This window comes from Mytilus californianus, unplaced genomic scaffold, assembly GCF_021869535.1.
Source record: "Mytilus californianus isolate M0D057914Y unplaced genomic scaffold, xbMytCali1.0.p SCAF_4, whole genome shotgun sequence".
Taxonomy (NCBI): Eukaryota; Metazoa; Mollusca; class Bivalvia; order Mytilida; family Mytilidae; genus Mytilus; species Mytilus californianus.
Genome location: NW_026262690.1, coordinates 76,387,464 through 76,411,848, shown reverse-complemented (window position 1 = coordinate 76,411,848; position 24,385 = coordinate 76,387,464). Strand labels below are relative to the sequence as shown.

The 24,385-nt window shown below is 31.9% G+C and overlaps 1 protein-coding gene across 1 annotated transcript; it reads left to right on the top strand.

Annotated features, from left to right (window-relative positions):
* The first annotated feature begins 80 nt into the window (after positions 1–80).
* Positions 81–23,217, top strand: LOC127698763 (SPRY domain-containing protein 7-like). Its single transcript, XM_052202433.1, has 5 exons — positions 81–438; positions 4,648–4,764; positions 14,256–14,416; positions 15,091–15,193; positions 21,050–23,217. Exons 1-5 carry the CDS (start codon positions 333–335, stop codon positions 21,145–21,147), a joined length of 585 nt encoding a protein of 194 aa, XP_052058393.1. The 5' UTR covers positions 81–332; the 3' UTR covers positions 21,148–23,217.
* The last annotated feature ends 1,168 nt before the right edge of the window (positions 23,218–24,385 follow it).

Sequence of the window (24,385 nt, the reverse complement as noted above, 5' to 3'; positions counted from 1 at the left end):
ACGCTTAATAGAATCTTGTATTTCTATGTTCTTTTAAAACATTAGCAAGATTGCGCTTACGTGGAAACATAAAACAAGACCACATTCCGAGATGGAACGAATATAAAGCAGTCATGGAAAATACACATTTCATCCAAATTCATGTCTTTCTTAGAATAATATAAGAACAATTGATGTGACTAAATGTCTAGAATTGACATGAAATCTAACAATTTATGTTAAAGATTGCAAATTTGTCTTTACAGTCTCAAAATATAACATTACTCAGAGACTAATTTCCGGATTTCCTTAAAAAAAACAATATTTGACAAAAAAATTGTACTATAATAAAAATGTCACTTACAAGATGTCTTTGCTGTTTAAGAATGCTAAATGGCAATTCAGGACATATACCCTTGAAGGAAATTCCTACAGTACAACTTGACACCAATCACATGGGTAAATGCTTTTTAAAAATAATATCTGGTTTTTATCACAGGAATCAGAAATTCTATCAAGGTATCTGGGCATCTGAAAAATCGTTGGTAACTATAAAAAAAAACCTGATGATCTTTTGGAAGCCCCTTTACCTTACCATTGATAGAATATCAGATTTCTGTGTTTTTATAAATATTTCTGTAGTCCGAGTTTGCTCTGACGTCCAACGGCTTGCAAAACAGCTGTTGGAGGGTGCAGGTTGTTTCGTAACCTAGTCGTTTCGTACCTAGTCCATTCGTAACTAACTAGTTCGTTTTGTAACTGAGACGTTTCTTAACCTTATAACAATACATGTATATCATGATATGAGTTGTAGGTTATGGAAAAAATGTTTCGATTAAAAATAATAAAAAGACTTATTGGCACTCATACCACATCTTCTTAAATCTACTTATTGATGTATACATATCTATATTTATTTATTGAATAATTGATTGCACATAATTTTATACTTTACAAGTACAGTTTTGCATACAAAGGAATAGAATAGAAGAATTTAAAATGTCTGTCATCATTTAGATGTACCCCGTCTTTATCAAAGTATCATTTAGTCTTCTGCCAAGTGCATTGATGTCTCCAATACTTTACACCACTCATCTCTATTTTGCTTAGTTCTTTATTAATCTTCTTTTTTTTCTATCATAAGTTCTTTCTTTCATGTTTCTTGTTTTAGTCTGTCGATGTTGGAGCCTATATCACTACAGAAGGAACACCAAAGCACAAATTCGTCAAGACTTATATAATTTTACAAAGTTTTAAATTATTACAATATTGTTATTATTAAATAATAATAAGAACAAAAGACAAGCAATTTATTTTGGCTTTAATAATCATATATAAACAATTCTAAGAGATATATATACACTTCTAGAGACAAAACTAGTTACAAAATGTAATTGATTTATATATAAATATATATTTTCTTTAACTGTTTGATTTAAAATAATTAATTCAAACTAATAAAGACGCACTTTATTACCATATCTAATCACACCAGGTACGAAACGTTTCAGTTACAAATCAACGTAGTTACGAATCGACCAGGTACGAAACGACCAGGTTACGAAACGACTAGCAATCCTGTTGGAAGTCAGAGCAACCTGGGACTAACATTCCTGCAGTTTCCCATACATTTTGGAAGACACGATGATAATATGTTTTTACGTCACAGTAATCATTGATTGTTCAATAACATCATTTACAACAATTGACCTCATTCAAAAACTTGAGATATTAAAGTGAAATACGAAGATGTCATATGGCCCTTTAGTTTGTTTACCGTGAATATGGGTAAAAGTCCAATGGTAGCACTCCACAGTTAGGATATAAAATAAAAATTGACCCACAAAATTTTTAATAATCTTCTAGTCCAGGCATTATAATAGTTAATTTTCAACAGTTAAAACGGTGAAATATAATATCTTTTTTGCATATATATATATCTATGGCAACATTCTGCATAACCATAAAATATTGCAAAATGGGCATGAAAATGCCAAAAATAGGTTTCAAAGAAGAATTTCAATCCCAGTTTGAGTGATACCTTTTTTGAAACTATTGACAGAAAGATAATCTTTCAAATGGTCAAATAAAAATTGGGTGTCTTTTGTCTCAATCATTTTTTTGTAAAATTAAATCACTAAGTTCTTACGATAAAAAAGTGGGAAAAAAACAAATACAATAATTTCTGAACCAATGTCTCGAGTGTCATACAGAAAACAGCCCAAAATTCATACATTGTATATTACACAATCTTGATGTTTATATGATATCAAAAAGAAGATGTGGTATGATTGCCAATGAGACTTGTAACTCTCCACAAGAGACCAAATGACACAGAAATTAACAACTATAGGTCACTGTACGGCCTTCAACAATGAGCAAAGCCCATACTGCACAGTCAGCTATAAAAGGCCCCGAAATGACAATGTAAAACAATTCAAACGAGAAAACTTACGGCCAAATTTATGTACAAAAAATGAACGAATAACAACTATGTAACACATAATAAAAACGACAACCACTGAATTACAGGCTCCTGACTTGGGACAGGCACATACATACAGAATGTGGCGGGGTTAAACATGTTAGCGGGATCCCAACCCTCCCCTAACCTCGGACAGTGGTGTAACAGTACAACATAAGAAAGAACTATAAAAATAAGTTGAAAGAGGCTTAACTCATCAGATGGATAAAAATACAAATACTACAAATACAAGTGGACGTGGCCGGGTACTTGTACATCCAAATGACACTAAGTACAGATCTGAGAGTACTTGCAGTTACTGACAGCTAGTTCAAAGCCACTAACAACTAATAAAAAAAAATCATGCATCTAAGACTAAATAAACCCATTTTGTAGGCTATATTAATCTTCAGCTATCAAAAATGAATTTTAATGCCCACTAACTTTCATATTTGAAAAATCCACTGGACCAAAATGAAAAACCACACACCTAACTGTGGAGTACTACTCTTTGATTTGATTGTAAGCTAGACAGATTTGTTTGTCCCTCAAGTTTGTTCACTTAGCATAGTTTGAATGAAATGCACAACATATATTTTTCATGTTGGGACCAATCACCCAAATGGTTTATAATATCCTGTTTGGGATATAATACCAAAAATGGGATACAAATGGGTGCAAAAAGCTTTTGCATTTAAGTGTAAAATATAACAAAGTGCAAGAGTAACAATAAGAAATAATTATTGCTACTTCCAAGACTAACTTTCGAAAAATATGATGTTCCCTTTTCCCAAATGGGGTGGATTATAATAACTCACTTTAGAGTGGCACTTCCTGCACATCCAGTATGTAGCCTTATGTGACATTGTGATTTTGTGACATTTACGGAAAAGTGCACAAATTTGAAAGTCGTCTAAAGTGTGACATTTTGATTTTGTGACATTTATGAAAGTCGTCTAAAGTTTAGACGACTTTCAAATTTGTGCACTTTTCCGTAAATGTCACAAAATCAAAATGTCACATAAGGCTACATACTGGATGTGCAGGAAGTGCCACCAAAATAAATATCTAAAAGAATTCTAAATATGTATAAATGTGCTTTCAATTTATCGTTGCTATGTTCAATAAATAGATTTTTATTCATATAAATTTTTTTCAAATATATGTAAAACAGCGTATACATACGAAAAACAGTACAAAAAAGCCAAAGGCTTCAAACAAAAAAGCCAGATTCTACACAAAACAAAAGACATAATTTGCAAATACAAAATTTTGCAGGGAACATTAAAAAATGATATTATTGTAGCTGCGATTTCCATATGAAATTGGGTCCCTGTCCGGAGACACATTTCAGCAATTAGTCTCAGAAGTAACAATAATTATTTCTTATTGTTACTTTTTGAGGGTAAGAGTAGCCAGTGCTTACATGAAACAGGTAATCTCATAATGGGTATTATCCTCATTATAATGGGTATTATTTTTGATTGAGTTAAGCCATTTCAATTGATATTTTATAGTATGTCTTTCTATGTTGTGATGTTACACTATTGTTTCAGATAAGGGTGAAGGTTTGGTACCATTAATACGTTTAAACCCGCTGCAATTGTTTGCACCTGTCCTAAGTCAGGAATCTCATGTTCAGTAGTTGTCGTTTGTTGATGTGGTTCATAAGTGTTTCTCGTTTCTTGTTTTTTTATATAGATTAGACCGTTGGTTTTCCCGTTTGAATGGTTTTACACTAGTAATTTTGGGGGCCCTTTATAGCTTGCTGTTCAGTGTGAGCCAAGGCTCCATGTTGAAGACAGTACTTTGACCTATAATGGTTTACTTTTATAAATTTTGACTTGGATGGAGAGTTGTCTCATTGGCACTCATACCACATCTTCTTATATCTATTAAACCAAAATTCAGGTATCAATTTTCAGTGAAGAACAAAATTTAATTTTGTATTTCAGGATAATGGCTGTAATGGTTCATACATTCATGTCAATTTTCACCTTAAAATTATTAATATTTTTTAAGAAATTAAAACTAAAATTTTGATTCAGATAACAATTTTAAGCTGTTCTTTAAATGGCAATAAAAAATAAAAAGAAAATTTCCTATTGGCAGATTTTCTGTTATTTTTGTAAATTTATACTAATCAGTTTATCACTATTTTTTTATGGTAAAATGTAGAAATGGACACATGTTTAACATTTCAGGTAATGATGTTGTGATTGTGAAAAATGGTAAAAGAATATGTGGAACAGGAGCAGCATTGTCAAATGCTCCTATAGCACAAGATAAAGCTTACTTTGAAGTTAAGCTACAGAGTACAGGTAATTATAAGATAAATTTTGACACCAAATATTATTTATTATCAACAGTCGGAAAGCTGACCCGAGTTTAACTGAATTTTTGAAAACAACAAATTTACAATGGAGACCAAGTGATTACTATATTTGGAATTTTTTACCCAAAAAAATTAAAGCCAAACTTTTTGATACATGTTTTATACATGTATGAAAAATACTTTGCTTTTGAGTGGACATTCTCAAGAATATAAGTGATCAATTGATCTACTAAGAATAAGAATATATGCTCGCTTACACAATAAACTATTTTAAGTTCGTAAACTGTTGTGACTGGAAATAAAGAAAGACATTTTTATAAGACCGCAAAATTTTTGCCGTCTTATAATGGTATGACGTTGTCGTCGTCCGAAGACATTTGTTTCCGGACAATAACTTGAGTATAAGTGTATGGATCTCTATGAAATTGTACCACTAGGTTCCAAACCTCAAAAGGAAGGTTGTGATTGATTTTGGGGGTTATGGCCCCCCAAACCGTTAAGGAATTAGGGACCAAAAACAAGCAATTTTCTTGTTTCAGGACAATAACTTGAGTATTAGTGTATGGATCTCAATGAAATTGTACCACAAGGTTCCATACCTCAAAAGGAAGGTTGGGATTGATTTTTGGGGTTATGGCCCTAACTATTTAGTAGAAAAGGGCCAAAAACAATACTTTTCTAATACAATTACTTATTTCTTGACCAATTTCAATGGGGTTTAATTCAAAGTCTTGAATTCTTGGGGTTCTTTGATATGCTGAATCTAACCATGTGTATAGATTTTGGATTTTTGGCCCTGTTATCAAATTGGTCCACATTGAGGTCCAAAGGGTCCAAACTTAAACTTTGTTTGATATCATCCAAAATTGAATTCTTGGGGTTCTTTGATATGCTGAATCTAACCATGTATTTAGATTTTGGAAATTGGACCATAATAGGTAAATGTCATATTTTCAAATTTTTGAGTTCTTAGACCACATTCATTTTGTGTCAGAAACCTATGCTGTGTCAAATAGTTAATCACAATCCAAATTCAGAGCTGTATGAAGCTTGAATGAATGTTGTGTCCATACTTGCCCAAACTGTTCAGGGTTTGACCTCTGCATTTGCATCAAGCTGTGCCCTGCAGAATATATCGAATCACACGATTTGGAGTTGCATAAATAAATGGCAATCAAAATACCCCCTTCCCTCTCCAAAGTATTTTCAGATGTGAAGAAAGCAATGTGTACCACAATTTGGTTGCTTTTGGTTTAATTGCTCCTTACCCTTAATACCTTGATTCAAGTTGAGCATACATGGATGATTATTTTATGAAATGATAGATATTCTAAAAATCCTTGTAGTAAGCCACTTAAGTTGACAAGTTTCTTTGAAAGATTCTTTTCAATATAAATTGAATTTAGCTTGAGCATTGATCACATGAAACTGGGAGTAAAGAAAGCGTCTTACCTTTGTGTCATGCTACAAAGAGGGGAATTAATCCACACAAACTTTCATTGCACGAAAAAGTATAACAAAATACTGAACTCCAAGGCAATTTCAAGAAAGGGGGGGGGAGTTTAAAAAAAATGTCAAAATCAAACCTTATCAATCAATGGAATGAGTGTATATCAAATTTTGCCTTTGCATTTCAGGTGAAAACACACTTAAAATCTAATTAGTATACTGTGGATTCATTATAAAATCGTTGGATACAAATGTTCGTGGATTCATTATAAAATCGTTGGATACCAATGTTCGTGGATTCATTTTAAAATCGTTGGATACCAATGTTCGTGGATTCATTATAAAATCGTTGGATACAAATGTTCGTGGATTCATTATAAAATCGTTGGATACCAATGTTCGTGGATTCATTTTAAAATCGTTGGATACCAATGTTCGTGGATTCATTATAAAATCGTTGGATACCAATGTTCGTGGATTCATTATAAAATCGTTGGATACCAATGTTCGTGGATATAGGGGAACCATGAATTTAAATGTTCAACAAATTAAGATTTTTCTATAGGAATGTATACAGAATCTGTCAAAACTATGAATTCAATTATCCATGAAAATTGGTTCCCACAAAAATAAATGAATCCACAGTAATTCAGTTTAAGATATATATCATTTGCTTGTTGACATCAATGTGCGAGAGGAATGAAATACAATATATATTTCACAAAAAGTCTTCACGATTAAGTTAAAACAGGTTTTATTAAGGGTTACGAAAACAGGAGAAATGATATTGTTTCTAGACTCCAACACTAAGTACGAACTAGAAATCAGAAATTTGCTACCAATTGTTTTTTCTGCGAAAGCAACATTAAGAAGGAATGGGAGCCTTATTTATGTGACCTATTGTTGTCTTTAGAATGGACTTACTATGGTCTTACTCTCCAACTGTCAAAATCTTTGTTTAATATGATATTTGAAAAGAAAGCTTAATACCAAAATTTATGATAAAAGAGATGATTTTTCATTTCCTATTGTTAATTATCCATTTTTAGATCGTGACGTTCCCTTGTCACCATCTTATGGTGTTTATATATCTCAACTTGTTCGATTTGCTCGTGTATGTAACAACGTATTTGATTTTAACGAAAGAAATCTCTGTATTACTGAAAAATTATTACACCAGGGTTTTCGATATCACAAACTAGTCAAAACATTTACTAAATTTTATCATCGGTACAAGGACATCATTCGTAAACATAAATCAACATGCAGACATCTTATAAGTTCAGGTATTTCACATCCAATCTTTTATGGTAATGTTCTATACAAAGCACAAAAATGTCGACATTCACCTCAAAAGCTAACCAAACCTTTAAGCAGACTTATTCAAAAGAGATATGGTTACAATACTGTTGTCAGATCATTAAAGATGGCATATTTTGGTATTAATATTGATTCACTCATAGGGTCTTTGCATCGGAAATAAACACATTTATTCTAAAACCAGTTGTTGGCATGGTATGGGTTATATGTTCTTCTCATATATTTTATGATGGTATGATACTAAAGCCCTAACGGGAGGGATTGTGCTTGATTTTCATATGATGAAGACATAATCTTTCAATCAGTTAAATTGAGGTCTGGAGCTGGCATGTCAGTAACTGCTAGTAGTCACTTGTTAATTAATGTATCATTGTCATTTTGCTTAGTTTCTTTTGTTACCTATTCTGACATCGGACTCCGACTTCTTTTAAACTGAGTTTTACTGTGCGTATTGCTGTGTGTTTGTTTATTCTACATTGGCTAGAGGTATAGGGGGAGGGTTGAGATCTCACAAAACATGTTTAACCCCGCCATATTTTTGCGCCTGTCCCAAGTCAGGAGCCTCTGTCCTTTGTTAGTCTTGTATGTTTTTATACGCCCGTTTACGGGACGTATTATGGTATACCGTTGTACGTCTGTCTGTCCGTCCGTCCGTCATCAACATGTCGGACATTAACTCAAAAAACACTTTAACTAATTTGCTTAAAACTTTGGTGAATTGTTTATATCTATTGACGTGAGCTCCCTTTCGTTTTTTATAAATTTTAGATTTTACGTTTCCAAGTTATGGGGTTTTATTCATTAAAAAAAGGGGGATTTTCCAGTTTTCGGACAATAACTCAAGAATGCTTTCACCAACTTGCAAGAAATTTTGGTTAATTATTTATATCTATTGACATGAGCTCCCTTTGGATTTTTATAAATTTTAGATTTTACGTTTCCGAGTTATGGGGTTTTATTCATAAAAAAAAAGGGGATTTTCCAGTTTTCGGACAATAACTCAAAAATGCTTTCAGCAGTTCTCATGAAACTTTGATGAATTGTTGATATCTATTGATGTAAGCTCCCTTTAGAATTTTATAAATTTTAGATTTTACATTTCCGAATTATGGGGTTTATTCATTAAAAAAGGGGGATTTTCCAATTTTCAGACAAAAAAACTCAAAAATGCTTTCAGCAATTCGTATGAAACTTTGGTGAACTGTTTATATCTATTGATGTAAGCTCCCTTTAGAATTTTATAAATTTTATTTGTTTATAGTCTGACAACAGATTTACTAAGTATTGCGCAACAGCACAGTGTATTGCACAACAGCAAGAAATCTTTAATTGAATATAAATTCAATTCATATAACCAACTTCAAGTTCTTTGACTACATTTATTCAGAAACCTATAATAGATGTATGTCAAATATTTAATTACAATCCAAATTCAGACCTGTATCAAGCTTGAATATTGTGTCCATTTTTGCCCCAACTGTTCAGGGTTAGACCTCTGCAGGCGTATCCAGCTGCGCTTAGCGAAGCAGTTTATTTTAATTTTAGTTCATTTATATGTTTTGGAGTTCGGTGTGACGTCCATTTCATTGAACGAGTACACATTTTGTTTAGGGGCCAGCTGAAGCCCGCCTCCTGGTGCAGGATTTTCCATTGTTTTCTGCTCTTTGGACGGGTTGTTGTCTCTTTGACGCATTCCCCATTTCCATTCTCAATTTTATATGTTGTGTTCATTTTTCCTTTCTTGAGTCATCAATTTTCAACCATCACAAAACAGGAAGACAAAAGGCCTTAAACATTTGCCAAATTGAGTTCAAGATTAATTGCTTGTTGTTCACATAATGTCCAGTGGCAAATGTTCATGCATACTCAGGATGAGAACAAATTAAACTTATTGGATGAAGGAAAGATGTCTTTACACTAAATCTGTTGGGTGTACTTTAGTCAGGGAGAACATGATTTCTTTATTAGTTGTAATTGGCTTTCAACTAGCTTTCAGTAACTGTGAGTACTCTTAGATCGGTACTTTGTGTCTTTAAAATTTTTGTTATATTCTTTTTGTCTTTCGTACCAACATGACCAATCTGATGGCAAGCCATTTCCAACTGATTTTTCCAATTTGATCTTATGTTGTGCTGGTTACACCACTGTCCCAGGATAGGGAAGAGTTGAGCACTCATAAACATGTTTAACCACACTACATTCTTTATGTGCCTGTCCCAACCTTAATTTGCTAATATCTGCATCATTTAGACTCAGGCGGATAGTTTTCTCATTGGCAATCATACCATAACTCCTTATTTTTATATAAATTCACCTCTTTTCAGTTTGAAAAACACATAACAAGGGATTTAATTTAAAGCACATTTTCGTTTGTAACATCTTGTTACATATATACTGATGTATAAATCCATCTAAACAAAACATAGAACATTTTCTGAAATTTTATTGAACATGAACCACAAACAAAAATCATTCAAAAACAATTTATAATAATATTTTCTAACAAATTATTCTAGCAATTTTTTTTTATTTGAAAAAAAAATCTTTTCCTACAAGAGTCATCTTATTTTTTCCCTTTGATGCACTCAATCTGGCACTTTGTATACATGAGGAAAAGGAAAATGAAAAACACAATCAATATCTCCCAGAAATTCCGTTATATTTAATGAAGAAATGGCAATCATTTCAAATTCAATATGTATAAAGGGGCATAACTCTAACAAACACATTTAATTGTATGTGCAGCAACAAGATAACAATTTAATATGAAAGAATTTCTATCATTGCATGTTTACATATTAGATAAAAGGGTCTGAATGGGGTTTACAGAATAGAGAATAATGGCCAAAATAAAATAATGAATAGAGAAAAATGGGCAAAAAATATAAAGAATAGAGAAATTCAGAATAATGGGGTGTATAAGTATAAAGAATAACTGTGGAAAAAATAAAGAATGAGGTATTAATACAATACTGATTACAGAAATGAATGAAAGAAATCATATGGTTACAGAAAATATTAATAGTAAAATCATTTTCATGAGAATTTTGCAGAATAAGCATTATTTTTAAAGATGAAGAAAAAGGCCCTTGAAATTTAAAGAATATAGACATTGAGACCCCCATCCATACCCTCATATAACTATGCCTTCTTGTAATAATTTTGTTGCACTCCTTCTTAATATAATTGACAACAACAGACAATTCATTAAAAGAAGATTACTGGGGATTCATTTATTTTCATGGGTACCAATTTTCGTGGATTGATAGAAAAATTGTATTAGTATGTAATATTTGAATTTTTGATTTTTTCAGTCTGTATACAAGCTTTTAGATAATTTGTGTTTTGTTGAACATCTAAATTCATTGTTTACTTTTACCCTCAAAATCCACAAAAATTGGTATCCCATGAATATTAATGACTCCAAAGATTCAAATTCAGTTTCATAGCTTTTGGTATTTTCATATTCAAGTGCAATGCAAATTATTCTATGAAATACATTTTATTTTAAGGGGAACTAACTTTTCTTTGAACAATACTGTTCAAGAAAAGCACATTGATTTATGCAGTTACACATTCCTGGCTCCAGCAGTCATAATCATAGTATATAACTATCATGAGAGAGGCTATTTTTGTAAAAATTCTTCACACAAATATAAGGATATTAAGCATTTTCTTTTTGGAATTTTGTGCAGTGGCGGATCCAGAAATTTTCATAAGGGGGCCCACTGACTGCCTAAGAGGGGGCCTGCTCCAGTCATGCTTCAGTGATTCCCTAAATAATCAACCAATTTTTTTCCCCAAATAGGGGGGGGGGGGGGGCCCGGGCCCCCTGGAAAACCCTTTAAATCCGCCACTGTTGTGCACATATACATTCATTGTATGCACATACAAATTCTATTTGCAAATTATTCTTTAAATACAGAGTTTAGCAATCAAAATTTTATCAACACACTCTCCATCTTCATGACTGGCAATATATAATTGATCGTCTTGGTCAATGTGTAGACAGTGGGGGTTATTTATACCTTCTTCTTCACCAAACATTGTTAGAAACTCTCCTTCCATTGATACCACATGAATGCTGTAATCAAACCTATTCAGCACCAGAATTAAACCATTTGAAGTTGTTTCAATGTGAGAAGGTCCAAAGAAAAAAGATTCCACTCCAAAATATACCCATTTAAACTGGCCCGTGCGGTCAAGAGCAACAACCTTTCCTTGAAGGCTCTCGTAACAATCACCACTCATTATTAATATATCTCCATTAATATTTGTAGTAAGTTTCCATGGAATTTCTCCGTCATCATAATAAAGTTCTTCATATTTTTTAATTTCTCTTTTTACACCTGGTGCCTTCAAAGTTACAATAACATTTCCTTGCATATCCAAAATCAAGACACTTAATATGTCTGGGCTGTCATATCCCACAAATATATTGTGGCTAGTTGCATGAATTCCCCTTAAAATAACTTTAGGCTTTATTGTGGTAATTTTTTCTATTTGTCCATTTGCTTTAGCACACATAATGTCAGCGGGTTTTACTGATGCCTGAGATGTGTCAGAAATAGTAAATAAAATATCACCAGTTTCACATACAGTCATATTTTCAATAGGCAACTTTTCAAATATTTTCGTTTCAATAGGGACAACTTCAGAATCAGTAAAGTACATGTATCTTAATGTACAACCTTCTCGTGCAACAATTGAGCCATCTGGTAGAGATTTCATAAGAGTTGTATAAGAAATGTCAGTGTCAAAAGTCTGCAATATATGTAAAGTTGGAATTTTGATTAAGGATCCAAATTTTATACTGCTCTGCGGCTCATGAGGAAATGTAAATGCAAATGTATTATCAGAAATTTCCATTGCCTTCTTATCCAAAGGGTTCACATCAATTTTTGCAATAGTATCCAAAACAGATATTGCTAAGCAGGATTGAAAAGTTTCACATATTTTTACCTTTCTTTGTTTTATAATATCAATATTGGATGTAAACTTTTCTTTTTGATCTAAAAGTTCTTTTTCTTTTAATGCATAAGTTTCATCAAGTTTTTTTATTAATGTTTTGGCCTCATTGCTGACCATTTCTTTCATTTTATTTTCCCTTTCTTCAATTCTGAGTTTGATTTCATTGTAATACTCCAAATTAGCTGGCAGGATTAGTTCATATATCTTTTTTATATTGTCATTTAAAAACTTTACGTCCTTGTCTGTGGTGACCATTACTTGACAAAGTTTTGAAATCTGATTTTCATAGGCATTTTCAATTTTGACAACTTCATGAGAGGCATGGAGAGGAGCACAGAACAGACAGCCTGGTTTTAAACACATCTTACAGTAAATTGAACACTTTTCCTTATGTTTCAAACACCATATATTTCTTGGATCTAGTCTGTGAATCACCTCAGCTGCCTCTTTAATGTCTGTAATGAAATGCTCCTTTAAGGCTTCACTTTTAGTGTGAATTCTGTCTTTACATTTATCACATAAATTCAGTTCACAGTTAAAACATTTCCACTTGATTTCATGAGAACTTTCACAAAACTGACAAGGCATGTAATTTTGCGCCATTTTTCCTTTTGATAAATATCACACTGCTTTAAATGTTTCTAGTTGGTTTGATGTGTAAAGCAATTGATTCAGATTGCATTTCAAGTCTCTTTTTACCAGTGTACCTCTTTTTCTGTTTGAAAATTGAGTGACCATAACCTCTGTATAAAAAAAAAATAGGAATTAGATGTAAAATATATCATATGAAATGTTGTCTGAACTAAAATATCTGATGGCCTGTTTTAAGATACATGTAATGGTTGGGGTCACTGCCTCAGGGGACTCAACCAGTTCCAAAACTACATCAAGGCAATCTTGGACTGAAATAAATGATACTTTTAAACAATGCTTATCAAGTTGGTAAATTTAATGTAGCAGTAGTTTACATATGTTCAAATCTCATAAATTTATAAGGGAGCTACCATTTGATTTTTATGGGGGGCTAGGATGAAAAATTGTGTCCTGCATTTTTTTTTAATTGTAATCTCTGTCCTGCCTTTTTATTTTTCACTCTGTTCGGTCCTGCCTTTTTTTTTAAAGTTTATCCTGACTTTTTTTTACCTAAATTGTCATCCTGACTTTTTTTTTTTGGAAGTGTCTTATCCTGCCTTTTTTTTTACTCAAAAATCCTGTCCTGCCTATTTTTTTCAAATTTCATCCTAGCCCCCCCCCATAAATATCAAATGGTAGCTCCCTAAGATACAAATCAAGGTAAAAAAACTGAGGGAATCACAATGACTCTAAAAGGAGCAAGAAAGGGTGCATCAACAGGGTAAGCCTCTCTTGCAATGCATGCATGCATCAAACACTATGCATATCCACACTCTGACAGTTAAAATGTCACTATTGGAAATAGGACACAATGGGTAAATTTACAGATTAGACGACTATTTTAGTATCAAAAGACCACAAAAAACATGTTGCTGTTGAGTTGAGACACAGAGACATCATATAAGTTAACCAATTTATAATGATAACTGTAAAACTGAACATTCGGATCATCATGACCTACATTTTACACTTAGTTAACTGATAATAAGTTTAGCAAAGATTGCTGTGGTATACTTTTCTCATAGATCTTTTGAAGTAGGGCACCATATCATCTATTTTTGTAATAATCATGCTATTTTAGGTTGTTAATTTATATTTATTTAGGTGTATGGGGAGTTGGTCTTGCCACAAAGAGATGTAATGTAAATACAGTACCACTAGGACAAGATAGTGATTCATGGGTTGTCAATCATGATGCTGTTATGTACCATAACAAAGAACAAAAAGGAACTATGAGTCAGAGCTTAAATGAAGGAGATATTTTGGTAATAATATATATATACTATTGGAAAAGAAGTATTCAGATCTGAATTAAAAATATTTGGCCTAACTCAAAAATTTGTGAGTGAGGTTCATGTGCAACAAACTGAATGAAACAATCAAAGACCCAAAAGCCATGTTGTTATTATTATACCACCACTCAAGGAGTAAGTGCTATATTGCAATTAGTCTGTCTTTTTTGTCTGTTGGTCCAACAAATAAATATTGTCATACTTTTCTCAGAAACTACTAAATTACTAGAATAACCAGGACTTCATATTTGGTCAGCAGTTGTACCATTGAAAAAAGGACGAATCCACAATCAAAGTTTCCATATTATTTATTACTAAGAAAATATTAATAAATGTAAATTTTGTGAAGAATAATTTTTTTGTAAAAGAGTCTATGAGATATTGTATAAAATAATTTATTAGTTGAACTGAGCCCTTTTACTCTCACTACAATAATCTAAATCCCAGAATGGGTATGTATAATTATGCTGAGGCAACTTAAATGGTTCAGACTTTACTCTTATTAAACGTTGAGAGTGAAGTTTGTTCCCTAATATTGCTACATTGAATTGTTTTCCAAACTTAGAAATAGATTATCATGTTCTTCAAATATTACTTAAAAAGTTGTGAGTATGTTACTATGATATTACAATTAATTTTCTTTTCAGGGGATAACATATGACCATGTTCATTTAAACTTTTACTTGAATGGCCAGCCTATGAATTGTCCCTTCTCTGGAATGAAGGGAACTGTTTTTCCTGTGTTTTATGGTAGGTATTACTGGTATACATTTTCAAGAAAAATGTTTTAAAGGTCTAAAAAAAATCAAAATGCTGTTATGAGGGTCCTTTAATTCTGTGTTCATTAAAATTTTATGCCAATTTTCTCATTTCTTCATGTTCTTTATAAATTTTGCACATTGTTCTCTACAATTTATAATTTAGAAGTATTGGCCTATTATTCTCTATTCTGTAAACCCCATCCAGACCCTCTCTTTTATGAAACTTTACAATCATATTCTTAATAAGTACATGTTTTTTCAATGGCAAATAACTATATTGTATTTTGGTTTTCCCATGTGGTTTTGGTGATTTATTATACCCCAAGCAAATTTTTTGCGAAGGGTATAATGTTTTTGACCCGTCTGTCCGTCCGTCTGTCCGCCCGTCAGTCCGTCAGTCCTGTTTCTTGTCATCGCAACTCCTCTCAAACCACACAACAGAATTTCATGAAACCTTTTTAGATAATAAGGACATACTATGTAGATGTGCATATCGACAGGAAATTACGATTCAATTTTTTTTCTAGGAGTTACACCCCTTTGAACTTATTTGCTTCAATGTACTTCTGCAACGGTTTGTCATCGCAACTCCTCTGAAACCACAAAACAGAATTTCATGAAACTTTGTAGATAATAAGGACATACTATGTAGATGTGCATATTGACAGGAAATTATGATTCAATTTTTTTTACTTACACTTATTTTATTTCTCCAATGACAATGTGGGGACGTGGGGTATGTGAGCGCGCTCACTAAGGTTCTTTAATTGATTCTTTTTTTAAAACCATCTTGAACAGCGCAAATGGCTACTGTTTCTATTTGTAATTTTATGACATGTTGTCTGAAGCACAGTTGTCCCATGAACCCTTTACAACCCATACAACAATCTCCCAATAACCAAAAAAAACCTAATTAACCTTATATCTCAACATCTAACCTGAGTGATACAGGATGGATAGAAGCCAGGGCGGATCCAGCCATTTATAAAAGGGGGGTTCCTAACCCAGGATAAAGGGGGGTTTCGACTATATGTCCCCATTCAAATGCATTGATCGTCAAAAAAAATGGGGGGTTCCAACCCCCGGAACCCCCCCGGATCCGCCACTGGAAGCACTGATCAGAAAACATAATCTTCTCTACTTTTGAAGGAAGGGCATAAAAATAGATTATTGTCTGCCAATCAAAATAACAGAATCTTATGAAAAATCTGTTATTATTATTGAAAACAAGAGGGAAAAAAAATATACATCTGACTGACAATGGAAAGATGATATGAATTGTAGGTAATGACATGTATGTGTAATACGAGCAAATTTGAAAGTCCTGCAGCAAGATTAAGAGAAGATGAGTTGCTGTAAACTAAATAATTTTTGCGAGCAATTTTTTTTTACACGCTTTTCACAAGTAGAATAAATTACTTCGCCGAGCGCAGCTGGATACGACTGCAGAGGTACAACCCTGAACAGTTGGGGCAAAAATGGACACAATATTCACGCTTGATACAGGTCTGAATTTGGATTGTAATTAAATATTTGACACATAATAGGTTTTTGACACAGAATAACTGTAGTCAAAGAATGTACAATTGGTTATATGATTTGAATTTATATTCAATTTTTTGCTTTTGTGCAATACACTATGCTGTTGCGAATTGACCCCCACCCCCCCAAAAAAAAAAAACAAAAAAAAATTTACCCCCATATTTTTTTCCTTTTGTGCAATACATTATGCTGTTGTGAATCCCCCCCCCCCCAAAAAAAAAGTTAACCCCCCCCCCCCCCCCCCCTTTTGCAAAAAAAAAAAATAATATTGAAGAAATTATCTTTTTATATATTGGTATGACGTTGGTGTCGTCGTCGTCCGAAGACACATTGGTTTTCGCACTCTAACTTTAGTTTAAGTGAATGGATCTCTTTGAAATTTTACCATAAGGTTCAATACTACAAAAGGAAGGTGGGGATTGATTTTGGGGGTTATGGTACCAACAGTTAAGGAATTATGGGCCAAAAATAAGCATTTTCTAGTTTCCAGACAATAACTGTGGAACGGTGTATGGATCTCTCTGAAATTATACTACAAGTTTCCATACCACAAAGGGATGGTTAGGATTTGCTTTGGGGGGTTATGGCTCAAACCGTTTAGGAATTAGGGGCAAAAAAGGGGGAAAAACAAGGTTGTCCTGGTTAATGGACAAATACTTTAGTACAAAACATAATTTAAAGCAGTGTAAGGGAGATAAATCAAATACATCATTGAAATTATCTCCCTTACACTGCTTTTAAATTATGTATAAAGTAATGGTTAATGAACAATTAAGATAATTTAAAACAGTGTAAGGGAGGTAATCCAAATACAACGTTCTGGTTACTTCCCTTACACTGCTTTTAAATTATGTTTAAAGAAATGCATATTTATAAAGGAAGACCAGTAATAATATCTGCAAATGTTGCATCTTTTTTTTTACAAAAAAATCCATATGAAAGATTTGACACTATATTTTAAATTCTATTATAAAATAGATAAGTTAGCACTATGGTAAATTTAAATGGGTAATTATGGTTGCAAACTACATTGGAAATTTGATTGAGATTATGACCATATCTTGAGTGAAAGAATTTTTGGGGGGAAAAAAAGGGGGGGGGGGGGTAAACAGAAATTGTGGGGGGGTCAATTTTTTCTCATTTCAGATGTCAGAAATTAAAAAGAATTATTCTTCAAATATTTTTTTTTTTTTCAAATTTCAAATATTGAAAAATTTCAAGAAGTAATCTTTAATTGCACAGTATGGCGCATTAGATTTGTAAAATCTTTGACCACATTTATTTATTTGTTTTGCCGAATCTAACCGTGTATTTAGATTTTTAATTTTGGGTCCAGTTTTCAAATTGGTCTACATTAAGGTCCAAAGGGTCCAAAATTAAACTTTGTTTGATTTTAACAAATATTGAATATATGGGGTTCTTTGATATGCTGAATCTAAACATGTATTTAGATTTTTGATTTTTGGCCCAGTTTTCAAGTTGGTCCAAATTGGGGTCCAAAATTAAACTTTGTTTGATTTCAACAAAAATTGAATATATGGGGTTCTTTTTGATATGCTGAATCTAACCATGTATTTAGATTTTTTATTTGTGGACCCCGCTATCAAATTGGTTCATATTGAGGTCAAAAGGGTCCTAAATTAAACTTCGTTTGATTTCATCAAAAATTGAATTATTGGGGTTCTTTGATATGCCAAATCTAACCGTGTATTTAAGATTTTTAATTTTGGGTCCTGTTTTTTTAAATTTGTCTACATTAAGGTCCAAAGGGTCCAAAATTAAACTTAGTTTGATTTTAACAAAAATTGAATTCTTGGGGTTCTTTGATATGCTGAATCTAAACATGTGTTTAGATTTTTTATTATGGGCCCAGTTTTCAAGTTGGTCCACGTTGGGGTCTAAAATTAAACTTTGTTTGATTTCAACAAAAATTGAATATATGGGGTTCTTTGATATGCTGAATCTAAACATGTATTTAGATTTTAGATTTTTGGGCCAGTTTTCAAGTTGGTCCAAATTGGGGTCCAAAATTAAACTTTGTTTGATTTCAACAAAAATTGAATATATGGGGTTCTTTGATATGCTGAATCTAACCATGTATTTAGATTTTTTATTTGTGGGCCCGCTATCAAATAGGTTCATATTGAGGTCAAAAGGGTTCAAAATTAAACTTTGTTTGATTTCATCAAAAATTGAATTATTGGGGTTCTTTGATATGCCAAATCTAACCGTGTATTTAGATTTTTAATTTTGGGTCCGGTTTTTTAAATTGGTCTACATTAAAATCCAAAGGGTCTAAAATTAAACTAAGTTTGATTTTAACAAAAATTGAATTCTAGGGGTTCTTTGATATGCTGAATCTAAACATGTGTTTAGATTTTTGATTATGGGCCCAGTTTTGAAGTTGGTCCAAGTTGGGGTCCAAAATTAAACTTTTTTTGATTTCAACAAAAATTGAATATATGGGGTTCTTTGATATGCTGAATCTAACCATGTATTTAGATTTTATTTTTTATTTGTGGGCCCGCTATCAAATTGGTTCATATTGAGGTCAAAAGGGTCCAAAATTAAACTTTGTTTGATTTTAACAAAAATTGAATATATGGGGTTCTTTGATATGCTGAATCTAAACATGTATTTAGATTTTTGATTTTTGGCCCAGTTTTCAAGTTTGTCCAAATTAGGGTCCAAAATTAAACTTTGTTTGATTTCAACAAAAATTGAATATATGGGGTTCTTTGATATGCTGAATCTAACCATGTATTTAGATTTTTTATTTGTGGACCCCGCTATCAAATTGGTTCATATTGAGGTCAAAAGGGTCCAAAATTAAACTTTGTTTGATTTTAACAAAAATTGAATATATGGGGTTCTTTGATATGCTGAATCTAACCATGTATTAAGATTTTATTTTTTATTTGTGGGCCCCGCTATCAAATTGGTTCATATTGAGGTCAAAAGGGTCCAAAATTAAACTTTGTTTGATTTCATCAAAAATTGAATTATTGGGGTTCTTTGATATTCCAAATCTAACCATGTATTTAGATTTTATTTTTTATTTGTGGGCCCCGCTATCAAATTGGTTCATATTGAGGTCAAAAGGGTCCAAAATTAAACTTTGCCTCAAGATATGGTCATAATCTCAATTCAAATTTCCAATGTTTGCAACCATAATTATACATTATAAAAGTCTTAAAATAGAAAATGACATACATAATCATGGCTAAAATTAATATTCCTTAATCAGCATTTTTAATAGTAACTTCTAAAAATAAATTGACAGCTAAGCACCTCAAGACAATACAACATTTCTTTATACATAATCTAAAAGCAGTGTAAGGGAGGTAATCCAAACATAACATTGTACTTTTAAGTAATTGTCCATTCACCAGGAAACCCTTGTTTTTTCCCCTTATTCGTAAACAGTTTTGAGCCATAACCCCCCGCCTTCCAAAGCCAATCCTAACAATCCCTTTGTGGTATGGAAACTTGTGGTCTAATTTCAGAGAGATCCATACACCTTACCACAAGTTATTGTCTGGAAACTAGAAAAATGCTTATTTGGGCCCCTTTTTGGCCCCCAATTCCTAAACTGTTAGGACCATAACCCCCAAAATCAATCCCAACCTTTCTTTTGTGGTTATAAACCCTGTGTTTAAATTTCATAGATTTATATTTACATATACTAAAGTTATTGTCCGGAAACCAAATGTCTTCGGACGACGACGAAGTGATACCAATATATGACCGCAAAATTTTTTGCAGTCGTATAAAAATAACACAAAGTTAAATCGTTACAAATATGTGGAACTTGGATCTTTCCTTACATAAATATATCAAGATAATGAAAAGATCGGGAAAATAAATTGCACTGAATTTGGCCAGAAAGAACTTGAAGCAAAATTAAGTATGCATGAAAATAAGTTAGTTTACAGTAATAGACATCAGTAAATCCTCATCACTGGTATCCCACGAATATTAATGAATCCACAGTAATAAAACATTGTTGTCAAATGTCACTTTTTAAAATGACACTACAAAGGGACCGATAAAGTGTCCTCTAAGCTTTGGTTTATATGTTTTGATAGTTTATCTATTTGACTCAGAATTGAACATTAAATAAAGAAAAATACTTGTCTTCCTACCAAATTTTCATAGTGAAAAATTGTCCTGAATATGCATGGAATAATTGTAACTCAATGCTTAGCCAGCACCAATCAATCATGGTGAAATGTTTATAGCTACTTTGAATAAATGATTTGCTTCCACCACCAATTGACCAGCTAGTTTATTTCTTTTTCAGTGGATGAAGGTGCTGTGTTAGATGTACAGTTTGACCATTTTTATCACCAGCCTCCAGATGGGTTTGACAGCATAATGATAGAGCAGTCATTGTTGTGAAATACTCCACATTTTTAATGTGACCATGTGAATATAAAAAAGAAGATGTGTTTATTTCATAATACATTGAAAATGAAAATATATCTGCTATGGTAGAAATATTATAATTACTAAATTTTGATGTTTACAGCAAAATACATTGATGATATTTAGATAAAATCATTGATGATATTTACAATAAAATCAATTGACGATATTTACAATAAACTCAATCGATGGTATTTACAATAAAATCAATTGAAGATATTTACAATAAAATCATTGATGATATTTACAATAAAATCCACTATAGCCCATCAAAGCCAAACTTTTGAATTCTAAATATTGTTATGAGTAATAGGTGTAATAGCATGTTCAGTATTATATAATCTGTGTATTCAATTTTTATAGAATAAGCATTTCTTAATATTATCAAAGCTTGCTAAAAAAAATCTTAAATATGTAACTACAGCATCTTCTTAGATATAAATTTAACAGTTCCAACTGTTCTTTTTAATTTTTACAAAAAATCAACAAAAAGTAAAAAGATTTTCTATTCTAAAAAAACCTTCTCTTCATGTTTTATACTATGATATCAAAATCTGTCAATTTTTATCATCTTAAATTAGTGAATACATTAAAGGATGTTCGCTCCTGTTGGTTTTGAATTTTTGCCAGATATTCGGAACCCTCTGGTTTTATTCATGTAGTGCCATCAAAAACTTTGCCTGCCAACCCCTACTTTTCTTTTCATAATTTTATTACATGCAATTTTAAAAGCCATATATATATATATATATATATTTGAAAATCTTATAAAATCCTTGTTATTTTTTCATAGTTTTTAATAGAAGAAAGGTGCCTATGTTAAATGTATGAAAAGTCTCTAGAGAATCATTTCCCAACAAATTTTCAATGGCTTATATCTCGAAAACAAGCACATGGACCCTTCATTTTTTTCAGCTTTTTTAGTTCCTTTCTTTATATACTATCAATTCATAACAGTCTTTTAAAAAGCTTGTTATTTTGAAACAGAGTAGCAAACATCCTTCTTGTAATTTACTGAGAGTTTAAGGTTGTTTAAGGTATATTTGGCACTGTTCCACCAAAATGAAAATTGTATGGTTCAAATTGACAATACCTGTAACTGACAATAAAAGATTAAGCATAAATTAGATCACTCTGATTTAAATGCAGCTTTAAGAGTTTTGAATCCTGTCCACAGTGTAATGGAAATCTATGGCTGATGATAGTAGTGGGTATTATGTTTTCCACTCTTTGTATCTGCCTGTTGGTCGGATGCCTCAGGCATTAAGAACCCTTGCAACAAGTCTTTGAGGGGTCTGTAGGAGGTCTGTTACAAGGCAAAATTTCTGCTCAATCTAAGAATCCCCTATTGTAGAACCTACCTATTGTATTTATTGTTAATTGTTAATTTGTTCTCGTCCTGAACATGCATGAAATATTTGCCACTGAACGTAAAGAAAACAACAATTAATCAAGTAATGTTTATTTAAAAAGTACAATGGTGGCATCAAGCTCAGGAAAATTTTATTATTTTACCTTTCATTATTTATGTACAATTAGATAAAGATTTCAAGCTAAATGCTTATAGCTCAAATATCATAAAAATAGGCACTATTTTATACTGGTGATATTTAATGGCTATTAAAAATATTATGCTATTTAATTGCTGATCTGCATAAGTTAGAAAATTTTAGTGAAATAAACGTAATGTTTTGGGTTTCATCAGCGCAGTAAATGTGTGTTTTTTTAACTTGAGCACTGTTTCATTTTAAAGATAAAACTGAGAAATGAATATCATATAATTGCCCCTTTTAAATGTCGAAATCAGTTATTTAAAGATTTTTTTTTTTAGATCTCTTAGGATTGGCTATTATCAAAAGTACTTATTAAACTTACAGATTATAAGATCTTTTGATATGTTTAATACTCTTTCTGTTTTTCAGGAGAAAATTGTATTTTTGTATGCAAAAAGTATGGCATAAATACCATGACACTAATCATTTTGATTAAAATTTATGTATTATAGGTACAGATAATTATTTACAAAGATTAAGGTCCATAAGTGGTCTTTTCTAATTTGTTAGTGAATAGATAGTTTGGTTTGGTTATAAAAGGTGCAGAAGAAATTCTAGTCTAGTGTTTAAATTGAGATTCATCATATTCATCAATGTCAACTCTTACCAATGGAAGACTCCAAATATTATTTTAGTTTCAGTATGGGAAGGTCAAATCCCAAGATTTCTCCTTCCTTCATCATTATTTCATTTACATTTTATGTATTTATTTGTCCTGTAGAATAATTGACATACATGTTTTATCGTATGATTTCATTAATGATTTGATTCTTGATAGTACAGTTTTTCACCATTAGTAATCAAACTGGAAAAAGAAATCTAAATATTATAAAAAAATTACTTGAAAAAAATCTATGGACATATTTCTTCTTCCTGATTGACTACCAAAGAGGTCTGAAACATTGACACAGTATGTTATTATTAAGCATCCCAAGAATTTGCTATCAGTGATTAGAACATTATTTAGAAGTAACATTCTTCCATAATGTAAATACCTTGTTAGCATTAAAGGAGTAGGCCCAGTAAGACCCCTTTTTGGCCCCAAAATATAGCAGTTTTACAAATTGTTAAAATGTAAATTTTTAGCTTTTTATTGGAAAGAAGAATATGTCTGTAACATAAATATGGGCTGTTTTTGACAATACAATGCACATGTATCGGGTACTAGCATCATTAAGTCATGCTAAATTATTGAAATCTTTGAAATTTTAGCATTTTGGTTAATTTTTAGACGGTTTCCGTCTGAAATGGAAGTGGCCGCATTTGTGTTCATTCTTAATATTTAAATGTAAGTTGTATTTGATGATAATACATAACTTATATAAAGGTTGAGAATGAACATGGATGCGGCCACTTTCATTTTTGTCGAGCCTTCGACTTTTGTCGAAAAAGCGAGACATAGCGATCCTACATTCCGTCTGCGTCGGCGTCGTCGTCGTCGTCGTCGGCGGCGTCCACAAATATTCACTCTGTGGTTAAAGTTTTTGAAATTTTAATAACTTTCTTAAACTATCCTGGATTTCTACCAAACTTGGACAGAAGCTTGTTTATGATCATAAGATAGTATCCAGAAGTAAATTTTGTAAAAAAAAAAATCCATTTTTTCCGTATTTTACTTATAAATGGACTTAGTTTTTCTGCCAGGAAACATTACATTC

Coding starts and splice junctions, on each gene's coding strand:
- LOC127698763 (XM_052202433.1), top strand. CDS start 333: ATGTCACTTACAAGATGTCTTTGCTGTTTAAGAATGCTAAATGGCAAT. Junction 439..4,647: donor ACTTGACACCAATCACATGG/GTAAATGCTTTT, acceptor TTAACATTTCAG/GTAATGATGTTGTGATTGTG. Junction 15,194..21,049: donor TGTTTTTCCTGTGTTTTATG/GTAGGTATTACT, acceptor TTTCTTTTTCAG/TGGATGAAGGTGCTGTGTTA.